Source organism: Chiloscyllium punctatum, chromosome 32 (genome assembly GCF_047496795.1).
Source record: "Chiloscyllium punctatum isolate Juve2018m chromosome 32, sChiPun1.3, whole genome shotgun sequence".
NCBI lineage: Eukaryota > Metazoa > Chordata > Chondrichthyes > Orectolobiformes > Hemiscylliidae > Chiloscyllium > Chiloscyllium punctatum.
Genome location: NC_092770.1, coordinates 52,871,310 through 52,889,079, shown reverse-complemented (window position 1 = coordinate 52,889,079; position 17,770 = coordinate 52,871,310). Strand labels below are relative to the sequence as shown.

The window sequence follows — 17,770 nt, the reverse complement described above, 5'->3', positions numbered from 1 at the left end:
TGACCTCATCACTATATTAAGATCCTGGAACTCTAACAACATTGCGGGTATACCAATTCACAAGGAGTTTAATGATTTAATACAGTGACAAATCAGCCATTAGGGGACAGTCAGGATTCTGGTCTGGCCAGCATCATCCAGTTCCCATGACTCATTAAAAAAAAACAGCCTTTCCTTAATCAACTTTCTTGTGTGAAATACAACCACATAACCCACAGTTTCAAAATTCAGAGGATTTTCATTCTGTCCAGATTCTCACTTTCTCATTCTAATTCCTTGGGCCTGTGAGCACAATGTTCTCAGCTGGAAATTCAGGCTACTAAGAATTTTGATTTCGGCTACAAAGTAAGATTCCGGCTTTGGTGACAAATCAAATATCCTTCATCGAACGAACAGGCCGTGTGATCCTGCAGATCGGAGAGATTACATATTGTGCTAGAACTTGAAGAAACTATTTCAGACCAACAAAGTACTTTAGGTGTGAATGACCAGAGGCAGTTGTAAGAGTAACAACGGTGATTTGAGAAGGGATAGTTCTGCTTATAACCAAAGTACCATGTTTGATAGATTGTGACTTTGGAAATCAAAGGATAAGGTTAGATGGATTACGACTTTGCTATTTTTGATAAATTACAATCCTCGATAAACAACAAAAAGGACTGCAAAAAAGAAATGGAAAGTTGAAAAAGCCAAGGTAAAGTTCAAGGCAGAATGTTTTGATGTGAGGAAGAGAGTGATGAAACGGTAAGGACTGGGTGTGGTTTAATTTTGTACATGCAGTACTAAAAGTAAAGACAAGGGCATATGACTCATGATATAACGTCACACGAATGGTGTACATTTACGAGAGAAACTTTGCCACTTCAACATGCCTCTTGGAACAATCAGAGTGCACTTTCCCCTGCAAACATGCCCGTACTGATCAATGAACTGCTGCTTTATTCAATTTGCAGTGGATTTGTGTGGAGTGACTTTCCATGCAACACAAGATCCATTTGAAATGGTTGCCAAATATTTCCTAATTATTTAAAATGAAGAAGCAAGCATCTGTAATCTTTTAGTCAAGTGCATTTCACAGATGCTCACGGTACCTTAAAACATTCATGAACAATGTTATGTCTTTGAAAAGTTTTGTTGGGTCATAGTACTCCACGTAATCAGTGGCCAAATTGCACCAACAAATCAGTCAGTTAGGCTCTTTTGGCACAGTGACAGTGTCCCTAGAAAGTCCAGATTCAAGTCCCACCCACACGAACATATGCCATAAAATGTCCAAATAGGCTTATTAAAAATAGTTACCATTTTAAAGGCAATACTCACTTGGGTTGTACCTAGGGCTTGCTAAGCTATGCATATTAATAACAGTTAATATGTGAGCGTTAGGCAATCCACTCAACATCATCAAATATGTCATTTAGAACTCGGCATGCTTGCTCATAATCAATGACAGGATAATTCTCCACTTGCTAGAGCCTCTCTCCCTTCCAACTTCAATGCTCCTTGGACAATCTCCAGCAATAGCTGGAATACACATGCTCAGAAAGATGAAGAAACCTGTGTGCAGTCTAATCTTCAATTTTCTTCTTAGAAGCTTACTCCAAAACAGATTCCTTCCCAACCTTTCACTGCTTGCAGTGTCTTCTACTTTTCTTTACTTGTCAGAGAAACTGAAGCAATAAGGTACAGCACAGAACTTGCAGATGAGAAAATAAAAGGTCACCTGCTGCTCCCAAGCAGGTCACTGACATCTCAAATCTTACAGAGTCATAGAAGTGTAGAATTCAGAAAAAGCCCTTTGGTCCATCAAGTTTCTTTCTTGATTATATGTTTTACTGAAATCTGTCTTTTGATTAAATTTTTAAAATATAAACCGTAGGTACTAGGTTAGCCTGGAGCACTGTTTTTGAGGGCAATAAGACGGTGTTATTTTCTGGGTCTGTAGATTGTGAAGGAGCTAAGATGGCCTTTACTAGAGTGATGTACTATTCCTGTCGAATGTGGGAGTTTAGGGAGAGTTTCCATGTTACCAATGATTATATCTATAGGAAGTATCTTTGGTTATGAATCCTCTCAGATTGCATGGATCAGTTGGAGTCGCAGTTGGAGGCAATGAGGAATTTACAACAGCGAGGGGGTGTGATGGATGGCAGTTATAGGAAAGGAGAAAAGCCGCAGATACAGTCAGGTAGATAAGTTAACTCCAGGAAAGGTAGGAGAGGAAGGCAGGTGGTGCAGGAGTCTTCTGTGGCTATCCCCATTTCAAACAAGAATGCTTTTTTGGAAAATGTAGGGGGTGATGGACTCTCAGGGGAAGGTAGCACGAACAGCCAAGTTTCCGCTATCGAGACACAGTCCAATGCAATGAGGGGTACATTGGGTTTCAAGCGCTTAGACACAGGCACAGACAGACGTTTCTGTGGCCAGCAGTGAAAAACCAGAATGATGCGTTGCCTCCCTGGTGCCAGGATGAAGGATGTCTCAGAGAGGGTGCAGAATGTTCTCAAGGGGGAAGAGGGACCAACAGGAGGTCATTGTACACATTGGAACAAACAACATAGGAAGGGAAATAGATGAGATTCTGAAGGAAGAACATATAAAGTTACGCAGGAGTTTAAAAAAAGGAGGTCCTCGAGGTGAGTAATATCTGGATCACTCCCGGTGCTATGAGCTAATGCTACGAGCAGGAATAGGAGGATAGAGCAGATGAATGTGTGGCTGAGCAGCTGGCGTATGGGCGATGGGTTCACATTTTTGGATCATTAGAATCTCTTCTGGGGTAGAACTGACCTGTACAAGAAGGATGGATTGCACCTGATTTAGAAGGGGACTAATATACTGGCAGGGAGATTTGCTAGAGCTGCTTGGAAGGAGTAAAACTATTAAGGTGGGGGAAAGGAACCCAGGGAAATAGTGAGGAAAGTATTGTTGGGAAAAGAAGCGAGTCAAAAAGTCAGGACACGCAGGGCCAAAGCAGAGAACAAGGTAGGACTGATAAATTAAACGAGGTAAAAACAATGACTGTAGATGCTGGAAACTAGATTCTGGATTAGTGGTGCTAGAAAAGCACAGCAGTTCAGGCAGCATCTGAGGAGCAGTAATATCGATGTTTCGGGCAAAAGCCCTTCATCAGGAATACAGGCAGAGAGCCTGAAGAGTGGAGAGATAAGTGAGATTATTGGTGGAGGGGGTGGGGAGAAAGTAGCATAGAGTACAATAGGTGAGTGGGGGAGGGGATGAAGTTGATAGGTCGGGGGCAGGGGAGGGTGGAGTGGATAGGTGGAAAAGAAGATAGGCAGGTAGGACAAGTCATGGAGACAGTGCTGAGCTGGAAGTTTGGGACTGGGGTGAGGTGGGGGAAGGGGAAATGAGGAAACTCATGAGGAAGTCCACATTGATGCCCTGGGGTTGAAGTGTTCTGAGGCAGAAGATGAAGCTTTCTTCCTCCAGGCGTCTGGTGGTGAGGGAGCGGCGGTGAAGGAGGCCCAGGACATAGAACATAGAACATAGAACATAGAACAATACAGCGCAGTACAGGCCCTTCGGCCCTCGATGTTGCGCCGATCAAAGCCCACCTAACCTACACTAACCCACTATCCTCCATATACCTATCCAATGCCCGCTTAAATACCCATAAAGAGGGAGAGTCCACTACTGCTACTGGCAGGGCATTCCATGATCTTACGACTCGCTGAGTGAAGAACCTACCCCTAACATCAGTCCTATATCTAACCCCCCTTAATTTAAAGCTATGCCCCCTTGTAATAGCTGACTCCATACGCGGAAAAAGGTTCTCACTGTCAACCCTATCTAACCCCCTAATCATCTTGTACACCTCTATCAAATCACCCCTAAACCTTCTTTTCTCCAAAGAAAACAACCCCAAGTGCCTCAGCCTTTCCTCATAGGATCTTCCTACCATACCAGGCAACATCCTGGTAAACTTCCTCTGCACCCGTTCCAGTGCCTCCACATCCTTCCTATAGTATGGCGACCAAAACTGCACACAATATTCCAGAAGCGGCCGCACCAGAGTCTTATACAACTGCAGCATGACCTCAGGACTCCGGAACTCAATTCCTCTACCAATAAAAGCCAGTACGCCATATGCCTTCTTCACTGCACTATTTACCTGGGTGGCAACTTTCAGAGATCTGTGTACATGGACACCAAGATCCCTCTGCTCTTCCACACTACCAAGTAGTCTACCATTAGCCCAGTAATCCATCTTTTTATTACTCTTACCAAAGTGAATCACTTCACACTTAGCTACATTGAACTCCATTTGCCACCTTTCTGCCCAGCTCTGCAGCTTCTCTATATCCCGCTGTAACCTGCCATATCCTTCCTCACTGTCTACAACTCCTCCGACTTTCGTATCATCCGCAAACTTGCTCACCCAACCTTCTAACCCTTCCTCCAGGTCATTTATAAAAATGACAAACAGCAATGGTCCCAAAACAGATCCTTGCGGAACACCACTAGTGACGGCACTCCAAGATGAATCTTTGCCATCAACTACTACCCTCTGTCTTCTTCCAGAGAGCCAATTCCTAATCCAAACCTCCAACTCACCCTCAATGCCATATCTCTGTATTTTCTGCAGTAGCCTACCATGGGGGACCTTATCAAACGCCTTACTAAAATCCATATATACTACATCTACCGCTTTCCCCTCATCTACCTCCTTCGTCACCTTCTCAAAGAATTCAATAAGGTTTGTGAGGCACGACCTGCCCTTCACAAAACCATGCTGACTATCCTTGATCACATCATTCTTATCCAGATGTGCATAAATCCTATCCCTTATAATTCTCTCTAAGACTTTGCCCACAACAGAAGTGAGACTCACTGGCCTATAGTTACTAGGATTATCCCTACTCCCCTTCTTGAACAAGGGAACCACGTTTGCTAGCCTCCAGTCCTCTGGCACTACTCCTGTAGACAAAGAGGACACAAAAATCAAGGCCAATGGCTCTGCAATCTCCTCCCTTGCTTCCCAGAGAATCCTAGGATAAATGCAATCAGGCCCAGGGGACTTATCTATTTTCACCCTTGCCAGAATTTCCAACACCTCTTCTCTACATATCTCAAAGCCATCCATTCTACTTATTCGTGCCTCAGTATTCATATCGACAACAATGTCCTGTTCCTGAGTGAATACTGACGAAAAGTATTCATTCAGCGCCTCCCCAATCTCTTCAGCCTCCACACGCAACTTCCCATTACTATCCTTGATTGGACCTATTCCTTCCCTAGTCATTCTTTTATTCCTAACATACCTATAGAAAGCCTTAGGGTTTTCCCTAATCCTACCAACTAAGGACCTTTCATGTCCCCTCCTTGCTGCTCTTAGCTCTCTCTTCAGGTCCTTCCGGGCTACCTTATAACTCTCAATCGCCCCTATTGAACCTTCACGCCTCATCTTTACAAAGGCCGCCCTCTTCCATTTAACAAGGGATTCCAACTCCTTATTAAACCACGGCTCCTTCACACGACCCTTTCCTCCCTGCCTGATAGGTACGTACTTATCAAGGACACTCAATAGTTGCTCCTTGAACAAGTTCCACATATCAATTACGCATGTCCTCAGCAGAGTGGGAGGGGGAGTTGAAATGTTGGGCCACGGGGTGGTGTAGTTGATTGATGCGGGTGTCCCAGAGATGTTCCCTAAAACGCTCTGCTAGGAGGCGCCCAGTCTTCCCAATGTAGAGGAGACCGCATCGGGAGCAACGGATACAATAAATGATATTAGTGGATGTGCAGGTAAAACTTTGATGGATGTGGTGTGGAAGGCTCCTTTAGGGCCTTGGATTGAGGTGAGGGAGGAGGTGCGGGCGCAGGTTTTGCAATTCCTGCGGTGGCAGGGGAAGGTGCCAGGATGGGAGGGTGGGTTGTGGGGGGGGGGTGGACCAGACCAGGTAATCACGGAGGGAACGGTCTTTGCGGAAGGCGGAAAGGGGTGGGGATGGAAATATATCCCTGGTGGTGCGGTCTGTTTGGAGGTGGCAGAAATGTCGGAGGATGATTTGGTTTATGCGAAGGTTGGTAGGGTGGAAGGTGAGCACCAGGGGCGTTCTGTCCTTGTTACGGTTGGAGGGGTGGGGTCTGAGGGTGGAGGTGCGGGATGTAGACGAGATGCGTTGGAGGGCATCTTTAACCACGGGGGAAGGGAAATTGCGGTCTCTAAAGAAGGAGGCCATCTGGTGTGTCCTGTGGTGGAACTGGTCCTCCTGGGAGCAGATATGGCGGAGGAATTGGGAATACAGGATGGCATTTTTGCAGGAGGTAGGGTGGGAAGGGGTGTAATCCAGGTAGCTGTGGGAGTCGGTGGGTTTGTAAAAAATATCGGTGTCAAGTCGGTCGTCATTAATGGAGATGGAGAGGTCCAGGAAGGGGAGGGAGGTGTCAGAGATGGTCCAGGTAAATTTAAGGTCAGGATGGAATGTGTTAGTGAAGTTGATGAATTGCTCAACCTCCTCGCAGGAGCATGAGGTGGTGTCAATGCAGTCATCAATGTAGCGGAGGAAGAGGTGGGGAGTGGTGCCGGTGTAATTACGGAAGATCGACTGTTCTACGTACCCAACAAAAAGACAGGCATAGCTGGGGCCCATACGTCTGCCCATGGCCATGCCTTTGGTCTGGAGGAAGTCGGAGGATTCAAAGGAGAAATTATTAAGGGTGAGGACCAGTTTGGCCAAACGAATGAGAGTGTCGGTGGAAGGGTACTGTTGGGGACGTCGGGAGAGGAAGAAATGGAGGGCTTGGAGGCCCTGGTCATGGCGGATAGAGGTGTAGAGGGATTGGATATCCATGGTGAAGATGAGGCATTGGGGGCCTGGGAAACGGAAATCTTAGAGGAGGTGGAGGGTGTGGGTAGTGTCTCGAACGTATGTGGGGAGTTCCTGGACTAGGGGGGATAGAACAGTGTCGAGGTAGGTAGAAATGAGTTCAGTGGATCAGGAGCATGCTGAGGCAATGGGTTGGCCAGGGTGGTCAGGCTTGTGGATCTTGGGAAGGAGGTAGAACCGGGCAGTGCGGGGTTGCTGGACTATGAGGTTGGAAGCTGTGGGTGGGAGATCTCCTGAGGTGATGAGGTTCTGTATGGTCTGGGAGATGATGGTTTGGTGATGGGGGGTGGGGTCATGGTCGAGGGGGCGATAGGAAAAGGTGTCCTTGAGTTGACGTTTGGCTTCAGCAGTGTAGAGGTCAGTGCACCAGACTCCCACTGCGCCCCCTTTATCTGCTGGCTTGATGGTGAGATCGGGATTGGAGCAGAGGGATTGGAGGGCTGCGCGTTGTGAGGGTGAGAGGTTGGAGTAGGGGAGGGGGTAGACAGGTTGAGGCGGTTAATGTCCCGGCGGCAGTTGGAGATGGTCAAGGTTGGGTAATAGGCCAGCGCGGTGTGTCCAGGTGGATGCAGTGTGTTGGAGGTGGGCGAAGGGGTCCTCGGAAGGTGGGTGGGAGTCCTGATTGTGAAAGTAAGCTTGGAGGCGGAGGCAGCGGAAGAAGTGTTCGACGTCACGGCATGTATTAAATTCATTGATGCGTGGACGGAGGGGATGAAGGTGAGTCCTTTTATTTCAATGCAAGAGGCCTAACACAGAAGGCAGATGAATTCAATGGTTATGAACTTGGAATTGGGATATCATAGCAATTACAGAAACATGGCTCAGGGACGGACAAGACTGGCAGTTTAATGTTCTAGGATACAAATGCTACAGGAAGGATAGAAAGAGAGGCGAGAGAGGAGGGGAAGTGGAGTTTTTGATAAGAGATAGCATTACAGCTGTGCTGAGGGAGGATATTCCTGGAAATACATCCAGGGGAGTTATTTGGGGGGAAATGAGAAATAAGAAAGGGATTATCACCTTATTGGGATTATATTATAGACCCACTAATAGTCAGTGGGAAATTGAGAAACAAATTTGTAAGGAGATCTCAGTTATCTCTAAGAATAATAGGGTGGTTATGGTAAGGGATTTTAACTTTCCAAACATAGACTGGGACTGACATAGTGTTTAGGGTTTAGATGGAGAGGAATTTGTTAAGTTGTATACAAGAAAATTTTCTGATTCTGTATGTGGATGTACCTACTAGAGAAGGTGCAAAACTTGACCTACTCTTGGGAAGTAAGGCAGGGTAGGTGACTGAGGTGTCAGTGGGGGAGCACTTTGGGGCCAGTGATCATAATTCTATTAGTTTTAAAATAGTGATGGAAAAAAATAAACCACATCTAACAGTTGAAGTTCTGAATTGGAGGAAGGCTAATTTTGACATTATTAGGTAAGATCTTTCAGAAGCTGATTGGGGGCAGATGTTTGCAGGTAAAGGGATGGTTGGAAAATGGGAAGCCTTCAGAAATGAGATAACAACAGTCCAGAGACAGTATGCTCCTGTTAGGGTAAAAGGAAAGGCTAGTAGGTATAGGGAATGCTGGATGACTAAAGAAATTGAGGGTTTCTTTCAGAAAAAGAAGGAAGCATATGTCAGGTATAGACAGGATAGATCGAGTGAATCCTTAGAAGAGTATAAAGGAAGTAGGAGTTTACTTAAGAGGGAAATCAGGAGGGCAAAAAGGGACATGAGACAGCTTTAGCAAATAGGGTTAAGGAGAATTCAAAGGGTTTTTACAAATATATTAAGGACAAAAGGGTAACCAGAGAGAGAATAAGGCCCTTCAAAGATCAGTAAGGCAGCCTGTGTGTGGAGTCACAGGAGATGTGGGAGATACTAAATGAGTATTTTAGATCAGTGTTTACTGTGGAGAAGGATATGGGAGGTGTAGAATGTGGGGAAATAGATGGTGACATCTTGAAAAATGTCCATATTACAGAGAAGGTGATGTCTTGAAACGCACAAAAGTGGATAAATCCCCAGGACCTGATCACGTGCACCCTGGAATTCCATGGGAAGGTAGGGAAGTGATTGCTGGGCCCCTTGCTGAGATATTTGTATCATCGATTGTCACAGGTGAGGTGCTGGAAGACTGGAGTGTGGCTAACATGGTGCCCCTATTTAAGAAAGGTGGTAAGGAAAAGCCAGGGAACTATAGACCAGTGAGCCTGACATCGGTGGTGGGCAAATTGTTGGAGGGAATCTTGAGGGACAGGATGTACATGTATTTGGAAAGGCAAGGACTGATTTGGGATAGTCAACATGGCTTTGTGCATGGGAGGTCATGTCTCATAAGTTTTCTTGAATTTCTTGAACAAGTAACAACTATGAGGGCAGGGTAGTGGCCATGGTCTATATGGGCTTCAGTTAGATCTCATGGAATACAGGAATACAGAACTGGCTCAAAAGGTAGAAGACAGAGGGTGGTGGTGGAGGGTTGTTTTTCAGACTGGAGGCCTGTGACCAGTGGTGTACCACAAGGATCAGTGCTGGGTCCACTGCTTTTCGCCACTTATTGAAATGATTTGGATGTGAACATAGGAGGTGTAGTTAGTAAGTTTGCAGATGACACCAAAATTGGAGGAGTAGTGGACAGCGAAGACGGTTACCTTAGATTACAACAGGATCTTGATCAGATGGGCCAATGGGCTGAGGAGTGGCAGATGGAGTTTAATTTAGATAAATGCGAAGTACTGCATTTTGGGAAAGCAAATCTTAGCAGGACTTATACACTTAATGGTAAGATCCTAGGGAGTGTTGCTGAACAAAGAGACCTTGGAGTGCAGGTTCATAGCTCCTTGAAAGTAGAGTCGCAGGTAGATAGGCTAATGAAGGCGGCATTTGGTATGCTTTCCTTTATTGGTCAGAGTATTGAGCACAGGAGTTGGGAAGTCATGTTGTGGCCGCAAAGGGCGTTGGTTAGGCCACTGTTAGAATATTGCGTGCAATTCTGGTCTCCTTCCTATTGGAAGGATGTTGTGAAACTTGAAAGGGTTCAGAAAAGATTTACAAGGATATTGCCAGGGTTGGAGGATTTGAGCTATAGGGAGAGGTTGAATAGGCTGGGGCTGTATCCCTGGACTATTAGAGACTGAGGGATGACCTTATAGAGGTTAATAAAATCATGAGGGGCAAGGATAGGATAAATAGTCAAGGTCTTTTCCCTGGGGTGGGGGAGTCCAGAAATAGAGGGTATAGGTTTAGGGTAGAGGGGAAAGAATTAAAAGGGACCGAAGGGACAACATTTTCATGCAGAGGGTGGTGTATGTATGGAAGTGGTGGAGGCTTGTACAATTACAAAATTTAAAAGGCACCTGGATGGGTATATGAATCGGAAGGGTTTAGGAGGTATGGGCCAGGTGCTGGCAAATGGGACTAGATTAGGTTTGGATAGCTGGTCAGCATAGACCAGTTGGACCAAAGGGTCCTCTTCCGCACTGTACACCTCTGACTCCATGACCAGATATCCAACTACATAACTATTTAAATCTCATTTTCCAGCATTTGGCTGTAACCTTGTATGCTTTGGAGTCACAAGTCCACTTACAAATACTACTTTCTGTCTCCATTACCTTCACAGGCAGAGAGGTCTAGATTCCCACTAGTCTCTGGGTAATAAAATGTCATCTCACATTTCTTCTAAATCTTATGCCCCTATCCTTAAAGCTGTGTCCCTTGGGCACTGATCGCTCCACCAAGGGGAAATGTTATTTCCTGTTTACACACTCTATGATTCCTTAAATTAACACATCTCAATCTGCAAGCTTTGACAAAGGGTCAGTTAGACTCGAAATGTCAGCTCTTTTCTCTCCTTACAGATGCTGCCAGACCTGCTGAGAGTTTCCAGCATTTTCTCTTTTGGTTTCAGATTCCAGCATCCGCAGTAATTTGCTTTTACCCAATCCATCCAATCTCTCTTTGTAACTAAAACTCTCCAGACCAGGGAACAACTGGTAAATCTCCTTTGCACTCTCTCCAGTGCTATCACATCCCTCCTAACATGTGGACAACAGAACTGCATACTTCTTTAAGAGATTCTTTCCCTGCCTCCCCCATCCCACCCCTCAAGAACACACAATATGAGGTTGTTCTAACATGTGGAGGAATTCTCCCTTCCAGCAAAGGTGAAGATGAGTACCAGAGATGGTTAACTTCATTTCAGCCCAGTCTTTCTGCAAACGTTCATGGAAGAATAGAGGATGTGAATGGAGATTTGCACTCTATCAAACTGAGATGGATTCAAACCTTTAGCTAATATAGATGTGAGACAATCCAGTGCACTAGTCTTCTTAGTCCATTATGTTGAAACCCAAGCTAGTTTCAGCATGCAACTGAAAACAAACTGGGAAGACATTAGTTGAAAATGCTCCTCTGTTTGAACATTACACTGACCTGTAGTCTTTGAAGTGGCGGTACAAGTAAAGAATGTCTGCCTCACTTTCATTTTCTGTGAACACAAAACGTGGGGAATTCAAGTTGTCCAACACTTGCTTTAATTCTGTATACACTCTGCACAAGAAAAGTGGAAAAGATATCATAAACTTATAAACCAGAAATGATTCAGTGACTCTGATCGATGTGTTTCAAACTGAGACAAGAGAATCGATCTAATCAACTTCCACGAACATGTTTGATAGGGTTAATGAATTTGAAATCAAGATAAAAGAAACATGTATAGGGCCTAATGTACTTGATCCAAATCACACCTGATTTGTTACCTGCAAACTATCAATCCTATTATCATATCCTTCGGAATACAAGAGTTTATAATAATATTCTTCCTATAACTTGTGAGGTGGCTCAGTGGCTAGCAATGCTGCCTCACAGCACCAGGGACCCTGGTTCGATTCCAGCCTCAGGTGAGGAGGTGTGGAGTTTGCACATTCTCCCCGTGTCTGTGTGGGTTTCCTCCGGGTGCTCCGGTTTCCTCCCACAGTCCAAAGATGTGTAGGCCAGGTGAATCGACCATGCTAAATTGCCGATGTGTTGGGTACATTAGTCAGAGGGAAATGGGTCTGGGTGGGTTACTCTACAGAGTGTCAGTGTGAACGTGTTGGGCCAAAGGGCCTGTTTCCACACTGTGGAACCTTTTGTTATTATTAAGCTGGAGAGGGCTCAGATGAGATTTACCAGGAATGATGCTGGGAATGGAGGGTTGAATTATGGGGAGAGGCTGGTTAGGCTGGGACCTTTTTCCACGGGAGCGTAGTAGCTTAAGGGGTGACCTTATCTAAGTTTATAAAATCATGAGGGATATGGATGAGGTGAATGGCAGATGCCTTTTCCTGAAGGAGGAGGATTTTCAGACTAGGGGGCATATTTTTAAGGTGAAAGGAGAAGGGTTTGAAAAGGCCATGCGTGGCAACTTTTTTTATTAAACACAGTGGTTCATGTGTGGAATGAATTTCCAGAGGAAATGGAGGATGTGAGTACTGTTACAACATTTAAAAGACATTTAGGCTGGTATAAGAATAAGAAATGTTGGGAGGGATATGGGCCAAACGCAAGTAGGGACTAGTTTAGCTTGGAATTATGGTCAGCATGAACTGGTTGGACTGAAGGGTCTGTTTCTGTGACTCTATGACTCTAGGTCATCCAACATGAGCCTGCTCCACCATTCAGTGAGTTCAGGTTCATCTACCTGTCTTGACTCCATAACCCTCAATACTATAGTCTGAGGAAAAATCAAATGGTTAAGAAACTACTTTAAAGGTGTGTCACTACAACCACTGGGACATGTTTAATAGATAAGTAATTGAAGCCAAAGCATGCAGGCAACATTAACACTGGAGGTTCTTTTCTTTCACCCACAGAGAAATTAATTCTCTGCCACAAAGCGGTTGACAAGCAGGAGGCTGGAAGAACACAGCAAGCCAGGCAGCATCAGGTGGAGGAGAGGTCAACATTTCGGGTGTAACCCTTCCTCAGGATTGAGGGTGCTGAAACATTGACGCTGAAACATTATGTATGGTTGTTAGCACTGCAGGGATCAAAGAGTATGAGGAGAAAGCAGGGATAGGGTACTGAGTAGGGTAATCAGCCATGTTCATTTTGAATGACAGAGCAGGCTCAAAGGGCCAAATGGCTTACCACTGTACCTCCAGTCTAAGAGTCTGATTGGTGAAGGGGAAGGGGATTCTTTGCAACTATCTGCAGCTTTGCCAAGCACTCTGTCCTCAATTATGAAGGTACAAATCACACAACATCAGGTTATAGTCCAATTGGAAGCACTAGCTTTCGGAACACTGCTCCTTCAATAGGTGATTGTGGAGTACACGATTGTAAGACATCGAATTTATAGCAAAAGTTTACAGTGGGATGTAACTGAAATTATACATTGAAAATACCTTGATTATTTAAGTTTCTCATCTGTGAGAATGACCGTATTAGTTTCACTTCTTTCATGTGTAAATCGCAAAACGTTTTTTTTAGAAGTTACATTCTCAAGTGAAACTAACACGGTCATTTTCACAGATGAGAAACTTAAACAATCAAGGTATTTTTCAATGTATAATTTCAGATACATCACACAGTAAGCTTTTGCTATAAATTCTGTGTCTTACAATCGTGTACTCCACAACCACCTATTGAAGGAGCAGTGCTCCGAAAGCTAGTGCTTCCAATTAAACCTGTTGGGACTATAACCTGGTGTTGTGTGATTTTAAAGTTTGTACACACCAGTCCAACACCAGCATCTCCAACTCATTTATGAAGAGTAGTGTCACTTACACCTGGGGGTAGAAAGGGTGTTTTCAAAACAAGCGACCATAAAGTGATCTCTCAAGTGGCTTCTCAACTGGAGTGCGGGAAACTAAAAACGGAAAGCTCAGATATGAGATAAGACCATAAGACATAGGAGCGGAAGTAAGGCCATTTGGCCCATCGAGTCCACTCCACCATTCAATCATGGCTGATGGGCATTTAAACTCCACTTACCCACATTCTCCCCATAGCCCTTAATTCCTTGTGACATCAAGAATTTATCCATTTCTGCCTTGAAGACATTTAGCGTCCCAGCCTCCACTGTACTCTGCGGCAATGAATTCCACAGGCCCACCACTCGCTGGCTGAAGAAATGTCTCTGCATTTCTGTTCTGAATTCTAAGGCTGTGTCCACGGGTCCTAGTCTCCTCGCCTAATGGAAACAATTTCCTAGCATCCACCCTCTCCAAGCCATGTAAGTTTCTATTAGATCTCCCCTTAATCTTCTAAACTCCAATGAATACAATCCCAGGGTCCTCAGCCATTCCTCATATGTTAGACCTACCATTCCAGGGACCATCCGTGTGAATCTCCGCTGGACACGCTCCCGTGCCAGTATGTCCTTCCTGAGGTGTGGGGACCAAAACTGGACACAGTACTCCAAATGGGGCCTAACCAGAGCTTTATAAAGTCTCAGTAGCACAACGGTGCTTTTATATTCCAACCCTCTTGAGATAATTGACAACATTGCATTCGCTTTCTTAATCACGGACTCAACCTGCATGTTTACCTTTCAGAGAATCCTCAACTAGCACTCCCAGATCCCTCTGTACTTTGGCTTTACGAATTTTATCACCGTTTAGAAAGTAGTCCATGCTTGAATTCTTTTTTCCAAAAGTGCAAGACCTCGCATTTGCTCACATTGAATTCCATCAGCCATTTCCTGGACCACTCTCCCAAACTGTCTAGATCCTTCTGCAGCCTCCCCACTTCCTCAGTACTACTTGCCTGTCCACCTAACTTCGTATCATCGGCAAACTTCGCTAGAATGCCCCCAGTCCCTTCATCCAGATCATTAATATATAATGTGAACAGCTGCGGCCCCAACACTGAACCCTGCGAGACACCGCTTGTCACCGGCTGCCATTCCGAAAAAGCACCTTTTATCCCAACTCTCTGCCTTCTGTCAGACAGCAATCCTCAATCCATACCAGTAGCTCACCTCGAACACCATGGGCCCTCACCTTGCTCAGCAGCCTCCCGTGTGGCACCTTATCAAAGGCCTTTTGGAAGTCTAGGTAGACCACACTCACTCGGTTTCCCCGGTCTAACCTACTTGTCACCTCTTCAAAGAACTCCAACAGGTTTGTCAGGCATGACCTCCCCTTACTAAATCCATGTTGACTTGTTCTAATCAGACTCTGCTCTTCCAAGAATTTAGAAACCTCATCCTTAATGATGGATTCTAGAATTTTACCAACAACCGAGGTTAGGCTAATTGGCCTATAATTTTCCATCTTTTGTCTTGATCCTTTCTTGAACAAGGGGGTTACAACAGCGATCTTCCAATCATCCGGGACTTTCCCTGACTCCAGTGACTTTTGAAAGATCTCAACCAACGCCTCCGCTATTTCCCTTAGAACTCTAGGATGTAGCCCATCGGGGCCAGGAGATTTATCAATTTTAAGACCTTTTAGCTTTTCTAGCACTTTCTCTTTTGTAATGGCAACCATACTCAACTCAGCCCCCTGACTCCCTTTAATTGTTGGGATATTACTCATGTCTTCCACTGTGAAGGCTGATGCAAAGTTATTATTAAGTTCTCTTGCTATTTCTTTATCTCCCATCACCAGGCTTCCAGCATCAGTTTGAAGTGACCCAATGTCTACTTTTGCCTGTCGTTTGTTTCTTATGTACTGAAAGAAACTTTTACTATCATTTCTAATATTACTAGCTAGCCTACCTTCACATTTGATCCTCTCCTTCCTTATTTCTCTCTTTGTTATCCTCTGTTTTTGTAGCCTTCCCAAACTTCTGATTTCCCAGTGCTCTTGGCCACTTTATAGGATGTCTCTTTCTCTTTGATAGATTTCCTGACTTCCTTTGTTAGCCATGGCTGTCTAATCCCTCCCCGGATAACGTTTCTTTTCTTGGGGATGAGCCTCTGTACTGTGTCCTCAATTTTACCCACACACTCCTGCCATTTTTTCTCTACTGTCTTCCCTGCTAGGCTCTGCTTCCAGTCTATTTTCGTCAGTTCCTCTCTCATGCCCTCATAATTACCTTTATTTACATCCATTACATCCGATTTTGCCTTCTCTCTTTCAAACTGCAGATTGAACTCTACCATATTATGATCGCTGCTTCCTAAGTGTTCCCTTACTTTAAATTTTTTTATAAAGTCTGGTTCATTACATAGCACTAGGTCCAGAATAGCCTGCTCCCTTGTGGGCTCCATGATAAGCTGTTCCAAAAAGCCATCCTGTAAGCATTCCATGAATTCCCTTTCTTTGGATCCACTGGCAACATTATTTACCCAGTCCACCTGCATATTAAAGTCTCCCATGATCACCGTGACCTTGCCTTTCTGACATGCCTTCTCTATTTCCCGGTACATGTTGCGCCCCTGGTCCTGACCACTGTTAGGAGGTCTGTACATAACTCCCATTATGGTTTTTTTGCCTTTGTGGTTCCTCAATTCCACCCACACAGACTCCACATCATCCGACGCTATGTCATTCAGTGCCATAGATTTAATTTTGTTCTTAACTAACAAGGCAACCCCGCCCCCTCTGCCCACCTCCCTGTCTTTTCAATAAGTTGAAAACCCTTGGATGTTTAACTGCCGGTCCTGACCCCCCTGTAACCATGTCTCTGTGATGCCTACCACATCATAATCATTCACTATGATCTGTGCTATTAGTTCATCTACTTTGTTACGAATGCTACGAGCATTCAGGTAAAGTGCCTTAATGCTAACTTCCTTATCACTAGAGATATTGGAAGTCATAAGATGTCCCACGTTATCGTTCCTTTTTGCTGCATTCCCAGTCTGTCTCAAGTTTAAATCTGCCTGCACATATGCTAGCCTGCCGCTTATCTTTCCATTTAACTCCATACTCCCTGTTGCTTTCACTTTCCCTTCCCCCCAACTCAGAAGTTTAAAGTCCTACTGACCACCCTATTTATCCTCTTCGCTAGAACATTGGTACCTGATCGGTTCAGGTGGAGACTGTCCAAACTGTACAGATCCCCCCCCCCCCCCGGTTCCAAAACTGATGCCAATGCCCCATGAAGTGGAATCCCTCTTTCCCACACCAATCCCTTTGCCACATGTTTACTTCCCTAATTTTCTTATCCCTATGCCAATTGGCACATGGCTCGGGCAGTAATCCGGAGATTATGACCCTTGAGGACCTGTACTTCAATTTCCTTCCTAGTGCTCGATAATCCCAAAACAGGTCCTCCACCCTAGCTTTGCCTATGTTGTTAGTCCCAATGTGGACCACAACAACTGGATCCTCCCCCCCCCCCCCCCCAACCCCCCCAACCCCCCGCTCCAATATCCTTTCAAGCCGGTCGGAGATGTCCCGCATCCTGGCACCGGGTAGGCAACACACCATGCGAGACTCTCGATCCGGGTTGCAAAGGATACGATCTGTCTCCCTAATTATAGAATCCCCTATAACAACTACTTGTCTTTTTGCTCCCCCCTCTTGAATGGCCTTCTGCACCATGGTGCTGTGGTCAGCTGGCTCATCCTATCCAGAGCCCTTTTCCTCATCTGTACAGGGTGCAAGAATCTCATACCTGTTGGACAAGGTCAAGGGCTGAGGCTCCTGCACTCCCGAACTCAGGTTCCCCGTACCTTACTCGCTTACAGTCACACTCTGATGTCACTAACTGAATGTGAATTACTTAATCTCCCAGGTGTGACTGCCTCCTGAAACAAAGCGTCCAGGTAACTCTCCCCCTCCCAAATGTGCCGCAGTGTTTGAAGCTCAGATTCCAGATCATCAACTCTGATCCGGAGTTTTTCCAGCAACCAACACTTTCTGCAGACGTGGTCACTGCCATTCACAACGGGATCAGCCAGCTCCCACATCATACAGCTACAGAACATCACCTGTTCAGCCATCTCTGCTTAGTTAATTACTTTATTACTTTGTACAGG

General features: G+C 45.1%; 1 protein-coding gene across 2 annotated transcripts in view; it reads right to left on the bottom strand.

The window, feature by feature from the left end:
* Positions 1–17,770, bottom strand: part of ttll12 (tubulin tyrosine ligase-like family, member 12) — a 98,542-nt gene that overhangs the window by 30,866 nt on the left and 49,906 nt on the right. For both annotated transcript variants that reach the window (XM_072552387.1, XM_072552386.1), the window contains exon 7: positions 11,287–11,403. In XM_072552387.1, the coding sequence (XP_072408488.1) occupies positions 11,287–11,403 (117 nt within the window). The remainder of the gene's footprint in view (positions 1–11,286; positions 11,404–17,770) is intronic.